Source organism: Aethalodelphis obliquidens, unplaced genomic scaffold (assembly GCF_003676395.1).
Source record: "Aethalodelphis obliquidens isolate GAN/ISIS:26980383/991018 unplaced genomic scaffold, ASM367639v1 scaffold11, whole genome shotgun sequence".
NCBI classification, from domain to species: Eukaryota; Metazoa; Chordata; class Mammalia; order Artiodactyla; family Delphinidae; genus Aethalodelphis; species Aethalodelphis obliquidens.
In genome coordinates, this window is record NW_020837955.1 from 32,342,099 (window position 1) to 32,357,808 (window position 15,710).

The 15,710-nt window shown below is 34.9% G+C and overlaps 1 protein-coding gene across 3 annotated transcripts in view; it reads right to left on the reverse strand.

Moving 5' to 3' along the window:
- Window positions 1-15,710, reverse strand: part of PDZD8 (PDZ domain containing 8) — a 98,691-nt gene that overhangs the window by 41,078 nt on the left and 41,903 nt on the right. For all 3 annotated transcript variants that reach the window (XM_027112704.1, XM_027112702.1, XM_027112703.1), the window contains one exon: window positions 4,643-4,745. In XM_027112704.1, the coding sequence (XP_026968505.1) occupies window positions 4,643-4,745 (103 nt within the window). The remainder of the gene's footprint in view (window positions 1-4,642; window positions 4,746-15,710) is intronic.

A 15,710-nucleotide genomic window follows, 5' to 3' on the forward strand; every position in this document is an offset into this window, starting at 1 on the left:
ATGTCAGATTAATTTTATTGTGAATGTTATTTGATAAGTACTATAAATTGTAGAGTTATACAGTTGTTTTCATAGTTTCCTACTGAAATATCATGGCCTGAAACTTTTTTAAAATCTGAAAACTCCTTGAATTTTCTTCCTTAGTGAAAGGGAAGCAAATTATCATCGCCAAACCTGCATAATGCAACAGACTGAAATAAATCATAAAGTGCCCTGTCTCTTTTGGTGTAGGTAAACATATTTTTAGTATTGGCCCTCTCATCTCTTGCAAGATGATCTTATAATTTTTGTTTAAGCCTAATTTCTAATTTATTTGCTATCAAATCTTATGGGATTATCATGAGGAATCTTCCTTATTTATTATTTTTAAGGAACAAACACTACCACAAAGTACCTCATTTACCCTATGAGCTCTTTCATTGTGCAAATGAGCTAATAAGCAGGGCACTGACCTAAGTGTCTGATTTTGATCCAAACTTTCCTCAGATATCTAATAAATAGGAAGTAGGTTCTATGCAGGGTATTTATTAAATTCTTCTTTTCAACTATTCCCTGATATCCCAATTCAAGAAAAATTCCATTAAAAATAAAAAGTCATCAAATAAATTTGAATTTTTCTTGTGGCAAGACTGTGGACTGGCCTCCTAAAAGGCATTCGTAACTCTTTTTCCCTTGCCTTCTACCTCTACTAAGGCTGAAAAACTAAAATGATTCCCCATACTTCCTTACTGCTGGGGGAGGCCACGTGATTTAGTTCTAGCCAATGAGATATAAGTGGAACTTCTAGGAAAGCATTTAAAAAAACCAAAACCTGGCTGACATGTCTCTTTGGCATGCCTTACGCCTCACCCTTTTTCTTGAAAGATGAACCTAGCGGTACATTAGCCATCTTGCAACCGTGGAGACAAAAACCCTGTGCTATGGATGATGGAGGAGAAAGCCAATAAAAGCTATGCTCCTTGACTACAATACTGCTGAGCTGCCATACTAACCCAGGGCTTATCACACAAGACAGATAATTCCTTTTCCTGCTTAAGCCACTATTCATTAGATTTTGCTAGGACTCGCAGCTATTGCATTACAACTGTTCCATCTCCACACCTGCCCAACACATCTCCACCCCCACCCCATATTTGTGAAAATACTACAAATAAAACTTTCCATCTATTATTGATCTTCCCTAATTTAACAGCATGATAAGCTACATTATGCTTTAAAAAATGTCTGAAAAACTCAAAGGCATATTTAAAATACGTAATTAATTTTTCTTTCATTCTGCATATTCATTGAAATTGGTGGCTAACTTCACTTAATAAATTTCAAAATTAAAAAAACGGATTTAAACCTTAATTATTATTATTTAAATTTTATTTATTTTATTTAATTTATTTTATTTTTGGCTGCATTGGGTCTTCGTTGCTGCACGCTGGCTTTCTCTAGTTGCGGTGAGCAGGGGCTACTCTTCGTGGCAGTGCGCGGGCTTCTCATTGCGGCGGCTTCTCTTGTTGCGGAGCACAGGCTCTAGGTGTGCGGGCTTCAGTAGTTGCAGCACATGGGCTCAGCAGTTGTGGCTCACAGGCTCTAGAGTGCAGGCTCAGTAGTTGCGGCACACGGGCTTCCCAGACCAGGGCTCAAACCTGTGTCCCCTGCATTGGCAGGCGGATTCTTAACCACTGCCCCATTAGGGCTTCAGGGAAGCCCTAAATCTGAATTATTTATTTATACAAAGATAGATTCTAAACTCAAATACTTTTTAGCATACTTATTTTTTTAATGATGTACTTTTTTGCTAGCCAAATTTGCAATGTATCTCAAATTATCAAATCCTATTCTGTAATGCTTTGTGTAATCTTGAGAAACACTCTAATTCTCCTCCCTAGAGTTATTAAATTCAGACATATGTAATTTAGTGCCTGGAGACACTTCAGTGCTGCTGACATTTTTGACACCAGATGTAATTAGTAACCTAGAATTCCTTCTCCAAAACTACCTATGACATATGCTGAGATCTAAAATTATGACTCCAGATTAAAGTCTTACTAACCTTTGCTACAAAATATTAAAGCTGTCTAATCTCATATTTTTGCAAGTATAATAAAGGAAACTGAAAATGCCAATAGCAATGGCAAGTTATGACCATTTCATACGTAGACAAAACAATACTGCTTTTTCATGTATTTATTTATTTCAGAACAAATTATAAAGCTGGTTATTTTCTCTGAGGAGTTGATCCAAACTGCTTGAGATGTAACTTAAAGGTGGCATGAACAACCATGAGAGAAAGGGGAGATATTCCGAAAAAAAACTATTTTGACCCTGTCATTCCCATGCCCCAAATCCTATTCTCCCAGCTACTGTCATACATTCAAACTATGGGGGTCAGCCCATCCTCCCTTTCCAGCTTTACTTCTCGCTACTTTCCCATACTCATTAAAATTACTCTATTTATTCCAAAAGAATTTCACACTGCTCAATTTTTTATATAAGAATGTTCACAATTATTACATGGAGAAATTGGAAACAATTTAAAAGTCAAAGCGGCATCCAAAAAAATACCACATAACCATTAAAAGTCATAATTTTTGAGAGCATGGCAATATGCTTATGTATCTATTTAAGAGAACTGTAACTGTTTTTTTTTCTTTTTTTGTAACTATTTTTTAAAATGCTATGAAGAATAACAGACTATCCCAGAAATACCAAAAAGCACATTAATACTACTATAAAACAGCTAGGTAGTAAGTACAGTTCAAAAGTACCTATTCACCAGTATAATGAAGACATAATAGAGAGAGAGTTTTCCTAAATACTGGCTACAGATAATAATCATTAGGATTTGCTATACTGCCACTAAGAGTTAAATGTGATAGAAGCAGCTTAACATCTAACTTATTAAATAGAGCTTTAAAGAACACAACTATAATTTATTCCTGCAAAAAACTACTGACGTGCTAAATAGATCTTACCTTAAAACAGACTAAAAGCAACTCTGGAGAGGTCTGGGGGGTCCCAAAATCACTCTTGGAATTTTATTATTACCAAACCCTAAGATGGTGTGAAAAAAAACTCGAACGAACTTTTTGGCCAGCCCAATATTTCAGTATATGTTTAATAAATTAAATAAATTTTCTTTAAAAAAAAGGCTGAGGATCCCTTTAGGACACTGATTTTTTTTTTCTTCCCTATTTCAGCCATAAAATTCTGGGATTCTATTTTCATTGTGAAACTTCATGGGCTTAATAAAGAAATTCTGTAGACAACATCTTGATAAATGCTCTAAAATCTTTAATAGACAACTAGATTTATGCAAATTCCAAGAAGCACAACATAACTGCTATTAAAATTGCTATGCAGAATATTAAGAAAACACCAACTCAACTTTGGTTGAGTTGTTTGGTTGTTGGTTATTAGCTCAACGAATTAGCTAATAACTAGTGACAATTTTTACTCATTTAGGAATCCAAAGAACCCAAACAAGTCCAATTAAAACACGTTGAGAGGGCCTTTCCTGGTGGTGCAGTGGTTAAGAATCCGCCTGCCAGCGCAGGAGGCATGGGTTCAAGCCCTGGTCTGGGAAGATCCCACATGCAGTGGAGCAACTAAGCCTGTGGGCCACAACTACTGAGCCTGCGCTCTAGAGCCCATGCGCCTAGAGCCCATGCTCCATAACAAGAGAAGCCACCGCAATGAGAAGCCCGTGGCGCAGCAATGAAGAGTAGCCCCCACTCGCTGCAACTAGAGAAAAGCCTGCATGCAGCAACGAAGACCCAACACTGCCAAAAATAAATAAATAAAATTTTAACAAAATGTTGAGAGTAAAGCACTGTTTTTGTGTATTTTTAATTATAGCACTTAAAATATTTTAAAAGCCTTTACATTTTTTTCAAAGTCTTGCAATTTAGGTGACAGTTTCTTTTGAGAGAGATCAAAAAAGAAACTGGAACTCTAAGTCCTTCACACACCAAAAGTATGTCCCAAATCCATTCTCTTCTTTCCATTTCTTTGGCTACCACCTAGTTAAAGTAGCCAACAACCTCCCCTTAAATACCTCCTAACTGATCTGATCTCTCAGGTTTACCCCATCCTCCTATAATCCTTTCTCTCTACAGGCAGACAATTATCAAACCTCTTCCCTATGACAGCACTACAAAAACAGGGTCTCTTGTCTTGAACTGTTTCCCCAGCATCTAACACAGTGCCTGGTACAAAGTAAGTGCTCATGAAATATCTGATGAATGAATGAATGCTCTGAATTTACATGCTTTCTAAGGTGTTCAGAATCATTTCCTTCTGATTCCACAATTATGAAACAAGTTATAAAAGTTTTTTTTAAAGTTATAAAAGGAAAGTTATAAAGTTATAAAATTTAAAGTTATAAAGGAAAAGTTTTTAAAGTTAAAAAGTTACAAAAGGAAAAGTTATAAAAGGAAAATTAGTTAGACAAGGTTTCTTATGCAAGCAATTAATACTATAGTTTTACATGATTCATTTTATTATGGATATATTGCAACAAGACAAATAAGAGCTATTCATAATTATTTGCATATGACCAAAAATAACTCTAGGATACAGAAATATTAATAAAATAACACTTATAGAATATAAACTTTATACAGATGTAAAGCTATGCAAATCTATTTACCGTCTTAATAGAACTCCTTTGTTTTTCTTCCCAAAGGCCACTGCTCAGCTCAAGTGTGCAATGAATATTTGCCTCTCTGTCATAGGATCCAAAAATAAGTAACCTGCAGTATAAAATAAAACAAGGGGACTATTATACCAATTATATGTATTAAACTTTTTCTTTCTGATCGTTATACTAAAAAGTAATAAATTACTCTGTTAACAGAGGAAAAAATTTAATTAAACACTTTATATACCCTCTACTGGAAAAGTAAAGCTAAAAATTAGGTGAAATTCTAGGACAAGCTGTTATTCAGCAGCTAAATCAAAGAAATAGAAAGTAGTATCTATTCATGAGGTAAACAAATTGACCAGATATCTATACACAGTAGCAAAAGCTATAGATTTTCAAAGCAGCTATAGATTTGAATTTAAAAAATAAGTTGCAGAGTGATACATATATACAGTATGATACCATATCTGTAAAAATTAAACACAAAATAGTACAATATAGTTGCTATGAACACACACACATACACGTACATCTCTACCTACTAATGGGACCTTGGGCAAATTATTTAACTTCTCTAAACCCATCTCTTCCTCTGGAAAATTCAGGCCAAAAATAAAACTTACCTCTTAGAGTTGTTGTGAGAATAAAAGACAATGCATATAAGGCATTTAGCATAGTGTCTAGCAAACAGTCAGTGCTCAATAAATGTTTATTATTTCTATTATCTTGAAAATCACTGTCAAGGAATAATTGTATCACTTAATTTTACTGTTTAATATTCAGATCTAAAAAGGAAATCTTGGGTCAAATCTTGAGATGACATAAAGCAGTTTTTCTTATTGAAGGAAAAAACTGTTACCCACATGCTCAACTTCTATATTATCTCTCTTCTAAGTCAGAATGTAAGTCTGCCAATGTTTTTAGGAGTAAGTTTTAGACTATCTTTAGCATTAATCAACATTTTGACTGCTACTCTATTACTTTATCTCTACACGAAGATCATAGGGATAGGAGTGAGATAATGAAAGAAAAGTGGTTAAAAGACCTTAGAGTAATAAGAGAAAATTGTGTCCTAAGGTTGGAGAACTCAAGCAAATCATGTCCATACCTCACAAACTGGTTTCATAACGTGAAAAGTCAGAATAAACTCATGGCAAAGAAAAGTTCATAAAATTAAATAATTTTTAATCTGAAAGGCAATTTAAACTTACTGCTCAACAATTTACTGCCAAGAGCATTAAGAAGATTCATAATTATAAAATTCTAAGTTTAGGAAAATGAGAATTTTCATTCATCAAAGCTCTGCTGCCACCATGTGTCCAAAAGAGCAAACTACCTAAAGGCCTTTACGGTCATGCAGAGAAGGCTATGCACCAGCTAGTACTCTCAAATTCTCAACAGATATTACAGGATTCAGGAATAAGAAAGCATAATGCTTGGAATCTCCCCCTGAAATCATAAGTCATTGTATATTTTTCATAACACCTTTTTTTACATTTTAAAAACGCACAACAAAAATTAACCTAAAATAAGTCACAGACCTAAATGTCTAATAAGAAAACATAGAAGCCAATCTTTGTGACCTTGGATTAGGCAATGATTTAAGATAGGACACCAAAAGCACAAGTAACAAAAGAAAAAATAGGTGAATGGGACTTCACTGAAATTAAAATTTTTGTGCTTCAAAGGATACCACCAAGTAAGCAAAAAGACAATCCACAGAATGGAGAAAATATGTGCATATCATGTATCTCGTAAGGACCTAGTATAACCTAATTTAAAAATGGACAAAGAAAATGAATAGACATTTCTCCAGAGAAGATATGCAAAAAGCCAATAAGCACATGAAAATATGCTCAACACCGTTAGCCATCAGGAAATGCAAATCAAAACCACAATGAGCTACCACTTCAAACCCACTAGATAGCTAATTAAAAAAGAGACAATAACAAGTATGGGTGAGGATGTGGAGAACCTAGAATCTTCACACATTGCTGGAGGGGTTGTAAAATGATGCAGCCACTTTGAAAATTATTTTGTCAGTTCCATAAAAAGTTAACATAGAGTTAACATATGACCTAGAAATTCCACTCCTAGGTAAATAACCAAGAAAAATGAAAGCATACATTCATACAAAATTTGACATGAATGTTCATAACAGCATCATTCATAATAGTCAAAAAGTGAATACAACCCTTATGTCCATCAGCTCATGAACAGGTAAATAAGACGTGGCATACACATACAATGGAATATTATTTGGCAACAAAAGGAAATGAAGTAATGATACCTGCTACAATATGGATGAACCCTGAAAACAAGCTAAGTGAAAAAAGCCAGTCACAAAAGACCACATACTGTATGAAATGTCTGGAAATGGGCAACTTTATAGAGGCAGAAAGTAGACTATTGGTTATATAAGGGCTGGGGGAGGAAGACTAGGGGGATTAGGAATTGACTGTTAATGAGTATGGAGTTTTTTTGAGAGGGACAAAAATGTTCTAAAATTAGATTGTGATGATGGCTGTAGAACCCTTTGAACATACTACAACACACTGAATCATATACTTTAAATGGATAGATTGTATGGTATGTGAATTATATCTCAATAAAGCTGTTTAAAGAGAAAAAGAATAATAAGCGTTCATTAGGGTTATATCAAAAGTCTCAGAGATTTGTTACAAAAAGATATAATAATAAATGCTTGTTTTATTGTTACTATGAATCAATACACTGCAATAAGATTATGTATTTCAATAAAATATAAAATGGATTTTTATCTGATGCTGACATTTGATAACAGAAAATATTAAAAGAAGGGTCCCTTAAAATAAATTCCAAATAAAAATCATTTAAAATATTGAAATACCACCAATATTTAACATTTAATAGTTGTCATTCTTAACAATGAAATTTTAAAGTACATAAAACATTATCTACCCTATCAGATAGCCTTGATCTTTGTTTTGTGACAAATATTCCAGATACAGAAAACTTTCATTTTAAAAGCAACTGATCAACTATTAAAAGTACTTCCAAAAACACTTTTAGGTTGGGTTGTTAGGCTCTATGTTGCTTCAGATGTTTATTTCTTTTCTTAAGGATGAAAATATTTTGTCTGATTACCCTGAATTTAATTTTGCCATCAAAATAGATACTGCATTTATTAATTCTGATTTTAGATCAACTTCTGATTCTATGTCAGAGCACTCCACAATACTCACTTCTACTCTTTACATTTCTTCTGTTAAGGTAGTTACAAAGATCTGTAGCCAATGGTGAATATTCTGGAAAAACTGAGCAAACATTACTAGTACTCTAGAAAAGCTAACAACACTACACTAAAGCATGTGTCATAAATGCCAATTTAGTAAGGATCTATTTTGCTTAGAAAACTTATTTCTTTTAAAAAAGTATTATTTCTTAGGATCTGTATAAAGTATACTGTGTGTATAAACGTCTTAATACTTATTTTGTTTGCAAGAATGACCCACCATTAGCAACAGACAGGGAAAAAGAGATACCTGAGACTGACTGCTTAGATTGACTGTTTCTCTCCTACAAGCACCAGATCTGGTTCCCAGGACAAAATTCCTATGTTAGCGTTTCCTGAACCTGCTTTTGACTTGCAATCAGTGGATTCCTTCAACTACTAATGACTCTATGTTGATTAAGATTTAATCCTTTTAGAAGAATAATAATAGTATCCCCCATTTTCCTGATTTCTTGACTGATATCTTGACTGATTTGGAAAAACATATAATTTTCTAGAGAAATGCCAGAAAGGAGTTTCCACTGTACTACTAGTACCAGCCAACTGGGTGAATTAAGAAGGCATTTGCTTTAGTTTACATAGAACATTTAAAACAAAAGTACCCACTTTCATTGTACATCTACAATTCAGTCTTGAGTTAAACAAAGGTTTACTATTCAAATTATATAATCACCAGAAACAAGTAATAACAGTCACTGGTTAATACATATTTTGAGTAAAATGAACACTCAACATATATTGAATTAGCAAGAAATGAGTACAAATACATTTCTACTATTACTACTTCCTAAGGGAGTAGGAGTCTGTACTGCAAACAAAAAAGGCAAAGAAAATTGCCTTTAGACATCTGTCTCTGGAAAGAGCTATTAGCTCTATAAAAGTTCTTTCCAATTTCAAAATGTTTATTTTTTTTAAAGGCAAAGGTATATTGAAACCTCATGATGTTGAGCATAAGCACAAACATCACCTATCAAGAAACAAAGAGAGAGAATTTATATGACTCAAGACCAAACCACTGAGAAAAGGAAAGGAATTCCCTGTGCACTCTTCTATAAGACAGTCATTTTTATAATCAAAAGTGAAAACCAAAAATCTTTTTTTTTTTTTTGGATGATTAAACTTAATTTGAAAGGAGAATCTCACACCTGAAGGGAGTCAAATATCAACTCAAGGGTTGTGAAAAGAATTAAACTTGGCTGACCTCCTATATATGCTTACCTCTGGTCTATACTCCTCCCCCTTGGAAATTATCCCCACCCAGGACTTAACTCTCCCTGTCTATGACGAAGACCTCCAAACCTAATCTCCAGTCCCTGTCTTTCTCCTTCTCCATGTCTAAACCATCAAGTTTGCAGAACACTTCTACAAGGAAATCTAACCATGCCCTACTACTTAAGACATATAAAGTCAAACTCATCTCCCTCTGAAACAAGCACCTCTATTTCCCCCATTAGTCCTGAAAGGGAGAAGCTTTGTCTTGATCTTTATATCTCTAATATTAGAAAATAATCAGTACTTGATGACCAAATCAAAGTCAATGAGACCATAATTCTCCTAGACTCAAATCCTTAACATTCCTTTGCCTCTTCCACCTATACACATCCACATATTCAGTCACTCACTAAACCCTATCCTACTTATACCAGTTATCCCTTCCTGTTTCTACTAATACACATCTTTCAAGAACTTACTTCCTCACCTTTAACCTAAATACCTCTTGTCTCTGGGCCTTCAATTTCTCTTTCTATGCAATCCATATATAAACAGCAATTTCTGAAAACAGTGCATCTTAATATCACCTTCAGACATCTTCAATAAATTCATTAGAAGAACTAATTGACAGTCATGGAATAATGGTGCAAAGAGAGGGAAAATTCAGATAAAACACTATTTTGAATTCTTATTTTTCTGACCACAGTTCATTTTACAGTTCACTTTTGTTGAAAGTATCACATATAAGTAATAGCATGCCAACACTGCACTTAAACATTTTGGAGTTTGGCATTTTAAAACCCAGTGTTGGCTTTATGTCATCTGGGTTCATACTTAATTTCTTAAATTCTTTTACAATTCAGACATCAGAAGAATTAAAACAGCTGTTTTACTGTATGAAATAGCAGGAGAGGTATACAGGCATACCCTCGTTTTATTGTGCCTCGCTTTGTTGCTCTTTGCTTTACTGATAGTTCGTAGATATTGCATTTTTTTTTACAAATTGAGGGTTTGTGACAACCCTGTATCGACCAAGTCTATCAGCACCATTTTTCCAAAAGCATTTGCTACTTCGTGTCTGTGTCACATTTTGTTAATTCTTGGAGTATTTCAAACTTTTTGATTATTATTATATTTGTTATGGTGATCTATGATCAGTGATCTTTGATGCTACTATTATAATTATTTTGAGGCACCACCAATCATTCCCATGTAAGACGGCAAACTCAACCGATTTTTGAAATGACAACAAAGGATTTAGACTATTACATAAACTTAGTTGATAAAGCAATGGCAGGATTTGAGAGGACTGACTCCAATTTTGAAAAAAGTTCTGCTGTGGGTAAAATGCTATCAAGCAGCACTGCAAGCTACAGAGAAATCATCTGTGAAAGGAAAAGTCAACCAATGCAGCAAACTTCTCTGTTGTCTTACTGTAAGAAATTACCACAGCCACCCCAACCTTCAGCAACCACCACCCTGATCAGTCGCAGCAGCCATCAACATCGAGGCAAGATTATCCACAAGCAAAAAGATTTTATGACTCGCTGAAGGCTCAGATGATGGTTAGCATTTTTTAGCAATAAAGTAGTTTGCAATTAAGGTATGTACAGTTTTTTAGACATAATACTATCACACACTTAACAGACTACGGTATAGTGTAAATATAACTTTTATATGTACTGGGAAACCAAAAAATTCATGTCATTCGCTTTACTGTCATATTCACTTCATTGTGGTGTTCTGGAGCTATGCCTGTACAATTACACAAGAAACAATACTATTTTCCAACACAGTAATCTTAGGAAAGAGGAGGTGGGGCAAGAATACCTATATAAACCCAGGACAAATGAACTCTAAATTTGGAATCTTCTGAAAAGTCTTCTTCTAGTCAAAAGCAGGCCTTTATGATTATAGATCTATATAGCCTTAAAAACCACTAGGAGTAATATTCAGCAACAGCTCCAAGTAATTCGTTCTGAGTGGAAGTTTTCCCTTACACAAATTTAAATATCTCATGTTTGAGCTAATTTCCTTTTATCTCTCCTCCATGAAGGTAACAACTTCAGCCTTTATCTTTTTTTTTTTTTTTTTGGCAGTATGCGGGTCTTTCACTGTTCTGACCTCTCCTGTTGCGGAGCACAGGCTCCGGACGCACAGGCTCAGCGGCTATGGCTCACGGACCCAGCCGCTCCGCGGCATGTGGGATCTTCCCAGACCGGGGCACGAACCCACGTCCCCTGCATTGGCAGGCGGACTCTCAACCACTGCGCCACCAGGGAAGCCCCAGCCTTTATCTTAATGATGCTTCATTACTAATGCACATTTCTACATCCCAAGATCTTGAAAAGGTAATTTTTAAAAAAATATAATGACTTGCCTTCAAATAGGTAAAAAAAAATTCCAAAATTTATATACTTCTAACATAATATGAAAAATTTAAGAACCAAAATTTTTTTCTTCAACAAGTTTTAAAAAAAGGCTATGAAGATAGAATGAGTGAAGGATTTTGAAGTCAAACAAACCTAGATTCAAATTCCAGCTATGGGGTCTTGGGCAAGTAATTTATGGATCTCAGTTCTTCATCTATAAAATGGATATAATACTAATCTCATAAAGATGTTCTGAGGGCTGAAATAATGAATGCAAAGTACCTACCATATATTATATATTGCAGGTAATAAGTAAACGCTATTAGTAACAACAGAGGTATTTGTAGAGTCATGCCCCCAAATATATTCAAATTTAGCTAGATACTTTCTCTTTTTAAAAAAGATAAACTGTCAAACATTAAAATTAATGCAGAGTATAAGGCACACACATTTACCAACTACTCGGGGTGGCGGGGAGTTAATATTTAGCCTTATTTACTTCAGATAAAATTTTTAAAAAAACAGTTACCACTTGAGTCAAAAATAAACAAGTGAATATAATCAAACTCAATACTAAAATAAATGGAAGACCACAAACAAATGCAAGCTAGAAATATTTCCTTGGTTTTAATTTCTAAAACTGCTCATCTTATAAACAAATTTCAAAATTCCATGTTAACAGCCTTCTCTATAGAAGAACTAAACATTTCACTATATAATATGGATATAATGGTACTTAAAGTATTAATTCTTTCTACCAAATTTTTACCTTGAAGCTGCCTCACCTAATAAAAGAAACAGCTGATTTTATTTCAAAATAGTTTAATCACATGATTAAATCCTTTCCTTTGTCTTATAAAATCAAAGTAAAAATACGTATTTCTGGTTCTAGAAGGATGGCAGTGGTGGTAGCATGGTTTTGAGTCTCCCCAAATCCTCCCATTAAAGCACAAAGAACAACCAGGAAAACAAAGGCAATACCTGTCAACAACATCTACAAGAAAACCAAGTGAACAGTACTTTTGGTAATAGTGGTGAAGTGGTCACACAAACTCTCCAACAGACTGCAGTTATAAAAACTGGATAAAAAGAATTTTAAAAACACATTTAAAGATAATGTAAACCTTCCCAAAGCACACAGAAGGCAGAAGACAGTCTAATTTCATAAAATTGCGACAAGGAGTATAAACTGCTAGCATGGGGTTTTCATAGCTCAGGGCTATGGCTGCAGGAAAACGGTGGCGTAGTTCAAGCAGCAGAAAGTTGAAGCCTTATGGGTTTCAAGAATCAGGATAGAGTGCAAAGCCAGCAGAGCCGGCAGAGCAGCTAGAAATTATGGGGAGACAAAGAAATCACTGAGCGGGTAAGTCCCATCTCTGCTCAAATCCTTGGCTGATTGCTAAATAAAGAAGGAAAAATTAGGGCACCAGTCTAAAAAGGCAGCAGTGGGAAGACAAAGAAGAAGAGAAATATATGCTGTTGCTGGGAAGATGGGGAGGGTGGGCAGAGTACGGAGACAAAGTTTGCAACTTGAAAACAGGCAAGTTAACTGCCCACTAGAAAAGAAAATCAATCATCCTCAGAACATAAGAGAATACAGAGTTGCTACAACTCATTATCTACAATGTCCAGTTTTCGATCAAAGAAAAGAGGAAAGTATGACCGATGGTCAACAGGACAGGCGGTCAATAAAAACTGACTCCTAATGGGCCCAGATGGTAAGACTTCAATGCAGCATTTATATATATATATATATTTTTTTTTTGCGGTACACGGGCCTCTCACTATTGTGGCCTCTCCCGTTGCGGAGCACAGGCTCCGGACGCGCAGGCTCAGCGGCCATGGGTCACGGGCCCAGCCGCTCCGCGGCATGTGGGATCCTCCCGGACCGGGGCACGAACCCGTGTCCCCTGCATCGGCAGGCAGACTCCCAACCACTGCGCCACCAGGGAAGCCCCATTTATATATTTTTTTCAAAGAAAAATATATATATATACTCAAAGAGTTGAAAGAACATCTTGTTCAAAGAATTAAAGAAAACACAATAATGAGTGAAAAGATAGGTATTCTCAACAGAGAAATGATAACTGTACAAAATTGAACTTCTAAAGCTGAACAGCATAATAAATGAAATTAAAAATTGGAGATAGCAGACTAGAGATAGCAGAAGACTCAGTGAACTTGAAGACAGATTAGTATTACTCAATCCAAAGAACACAGAGAAAAAAAGAAGAGTTTAAAGAAACAAACTGAACCTCAAGGACCTATGGGGAAAATGAAACAGCCCAACATATATGTAATTTGGAATCCCATAAGGAGAGGTGTAAAAGAAAGAAGCAGAAAAAATATCTGAAAAAATAATGCCCCTAAACTTCCCAAATTTGACTGAAAACATTAATGTACATATCCAAGAAGTTCACTGAAATAGAAGCATTAAAAACAAACAAATAAAGAAAACTACCTCTAGACATAGTCAAAGGACTGAAAACCAAAGTGAAAACTTGGAAAGCAGCTACAGAAAAATGACACACTGCACGTGGAGAGGAGCCGTAAGATTGACTGCTGACTTCTCATCAGAATATAGGATTGAAATAATTAAAGTGTTGAAGGAAAATAATTGTCAACTTAGACGTCTATATCAGGAAAACTATCCTTCACAACTGCATGAAAAATAATTTTCCAGATAAACAAAAACAGAGAATTTGTTGCCAGCAAACCTAAATAACAAGAAATGCTAAAGGAAGTTCTTGAGGCTGGAGGGACGGGATACCAGATGGTAACTTTGATCTGAAGGAAGGAATGAAGGGCAATAGAAATGTTAAATATACAGTAGATGCAAAAAAAATTTGTTTCTTTTAATTTCTTTAAAAGACATATGACTGTTTAAAGCTAAAAATAACACTATTGATGGGTTAATAACATATATGAATGTAATATACAGGTTTCCCCCTGCTATCCAAAAGTAGAGCATTCTTATGAAACTTTTTGTAAGCAAAAATGGTGTAAAATGCAGAAGCAATTATCTTAGGACACATCTTGCTAATGGATGCACAAAATAAATCAAGATAAAGCACAGATGTTCACAGACACAGTTCAAAGCTACGGCGGCTTGATGCTGGGATGCTGAATGTAGTTCCCAGAGAAGGAGCTTGGTGGTGTCAGCTTGCTGCAAAACAAAGGTTGAATGACATTTTCTCTTTTCAATTTCTGTAAAAGTAAAAATCCTCTTCAAATTTCTTTCAGTTAGCAAAAACAGGTACTAAAGTAGGTCTTTCATAAAGGTGAAGTGGCGCAAAGCGAACTTTCAAAAAGCAGGGGATACCCGTATATGACCAACACTGATGATGTGGGCATAAATGGAAATAAACTATTATGAGGTTCTTGTAATTTACCTTAAGTAACAATATTCTAAGTATATGGCATACATTAAAGATGCATACTCCAATTCCTAGAGCAACCATATACACAGTATAAAACTATAGTTAGCAAGCCAATAAAGGAATTAAAATGGAATACTAAAAAATATTTGATTCACAAGACAGGAAGGATGAAAAGAAACAGAGGAGAGGGAAAAAAAACAGATGAGACAAAAAACAAATGGCAAAATGCCAGATCTAAAAAAAAACCTCATCAGTAACTACATTAAGTATAAGGGAACTAAACACTCCAATGAAAAGGCAGAGATTGTTATACACATAAAAGCAAGAGCCAACTGTTTATGACATATGATACAACTTAAATATAAAGACACAAATAGATTGAAAGTAAAAGGTTGTTAAAAAAAAGATATATATCTACACACACACACACACACACACACACACACACACACACACCATGAAAATAATAAGAAATCTGTAGATGCTATATCAATATCAGATGAAATAAATATTAAGGCAAGAAATATTATAAGACAAAGAGGGACCCTTCATAATGATAAGAGAGTCACTATGTCAAGAAGAAATATGAAAAAGAAACGAAACTGAGTTATTTGTAGTGAGGGGATGGACCTAGAGTCTGTCATACAGAGTGAAGTAAGTCAGAAAGAGAAAAACAAATACTGTATGCTAACACATCTATATGGAATCTAAAAAAAAAGGTTCTGAAGAACCTAGGGACAGGACAGGAATAAAGATGCAGATGTAGAGAATGGACCTGAGGACATGGGGAGGGGGAAAGGTAAGTTGGGACGAAGTGAGAGAGTGGCATGGACTTA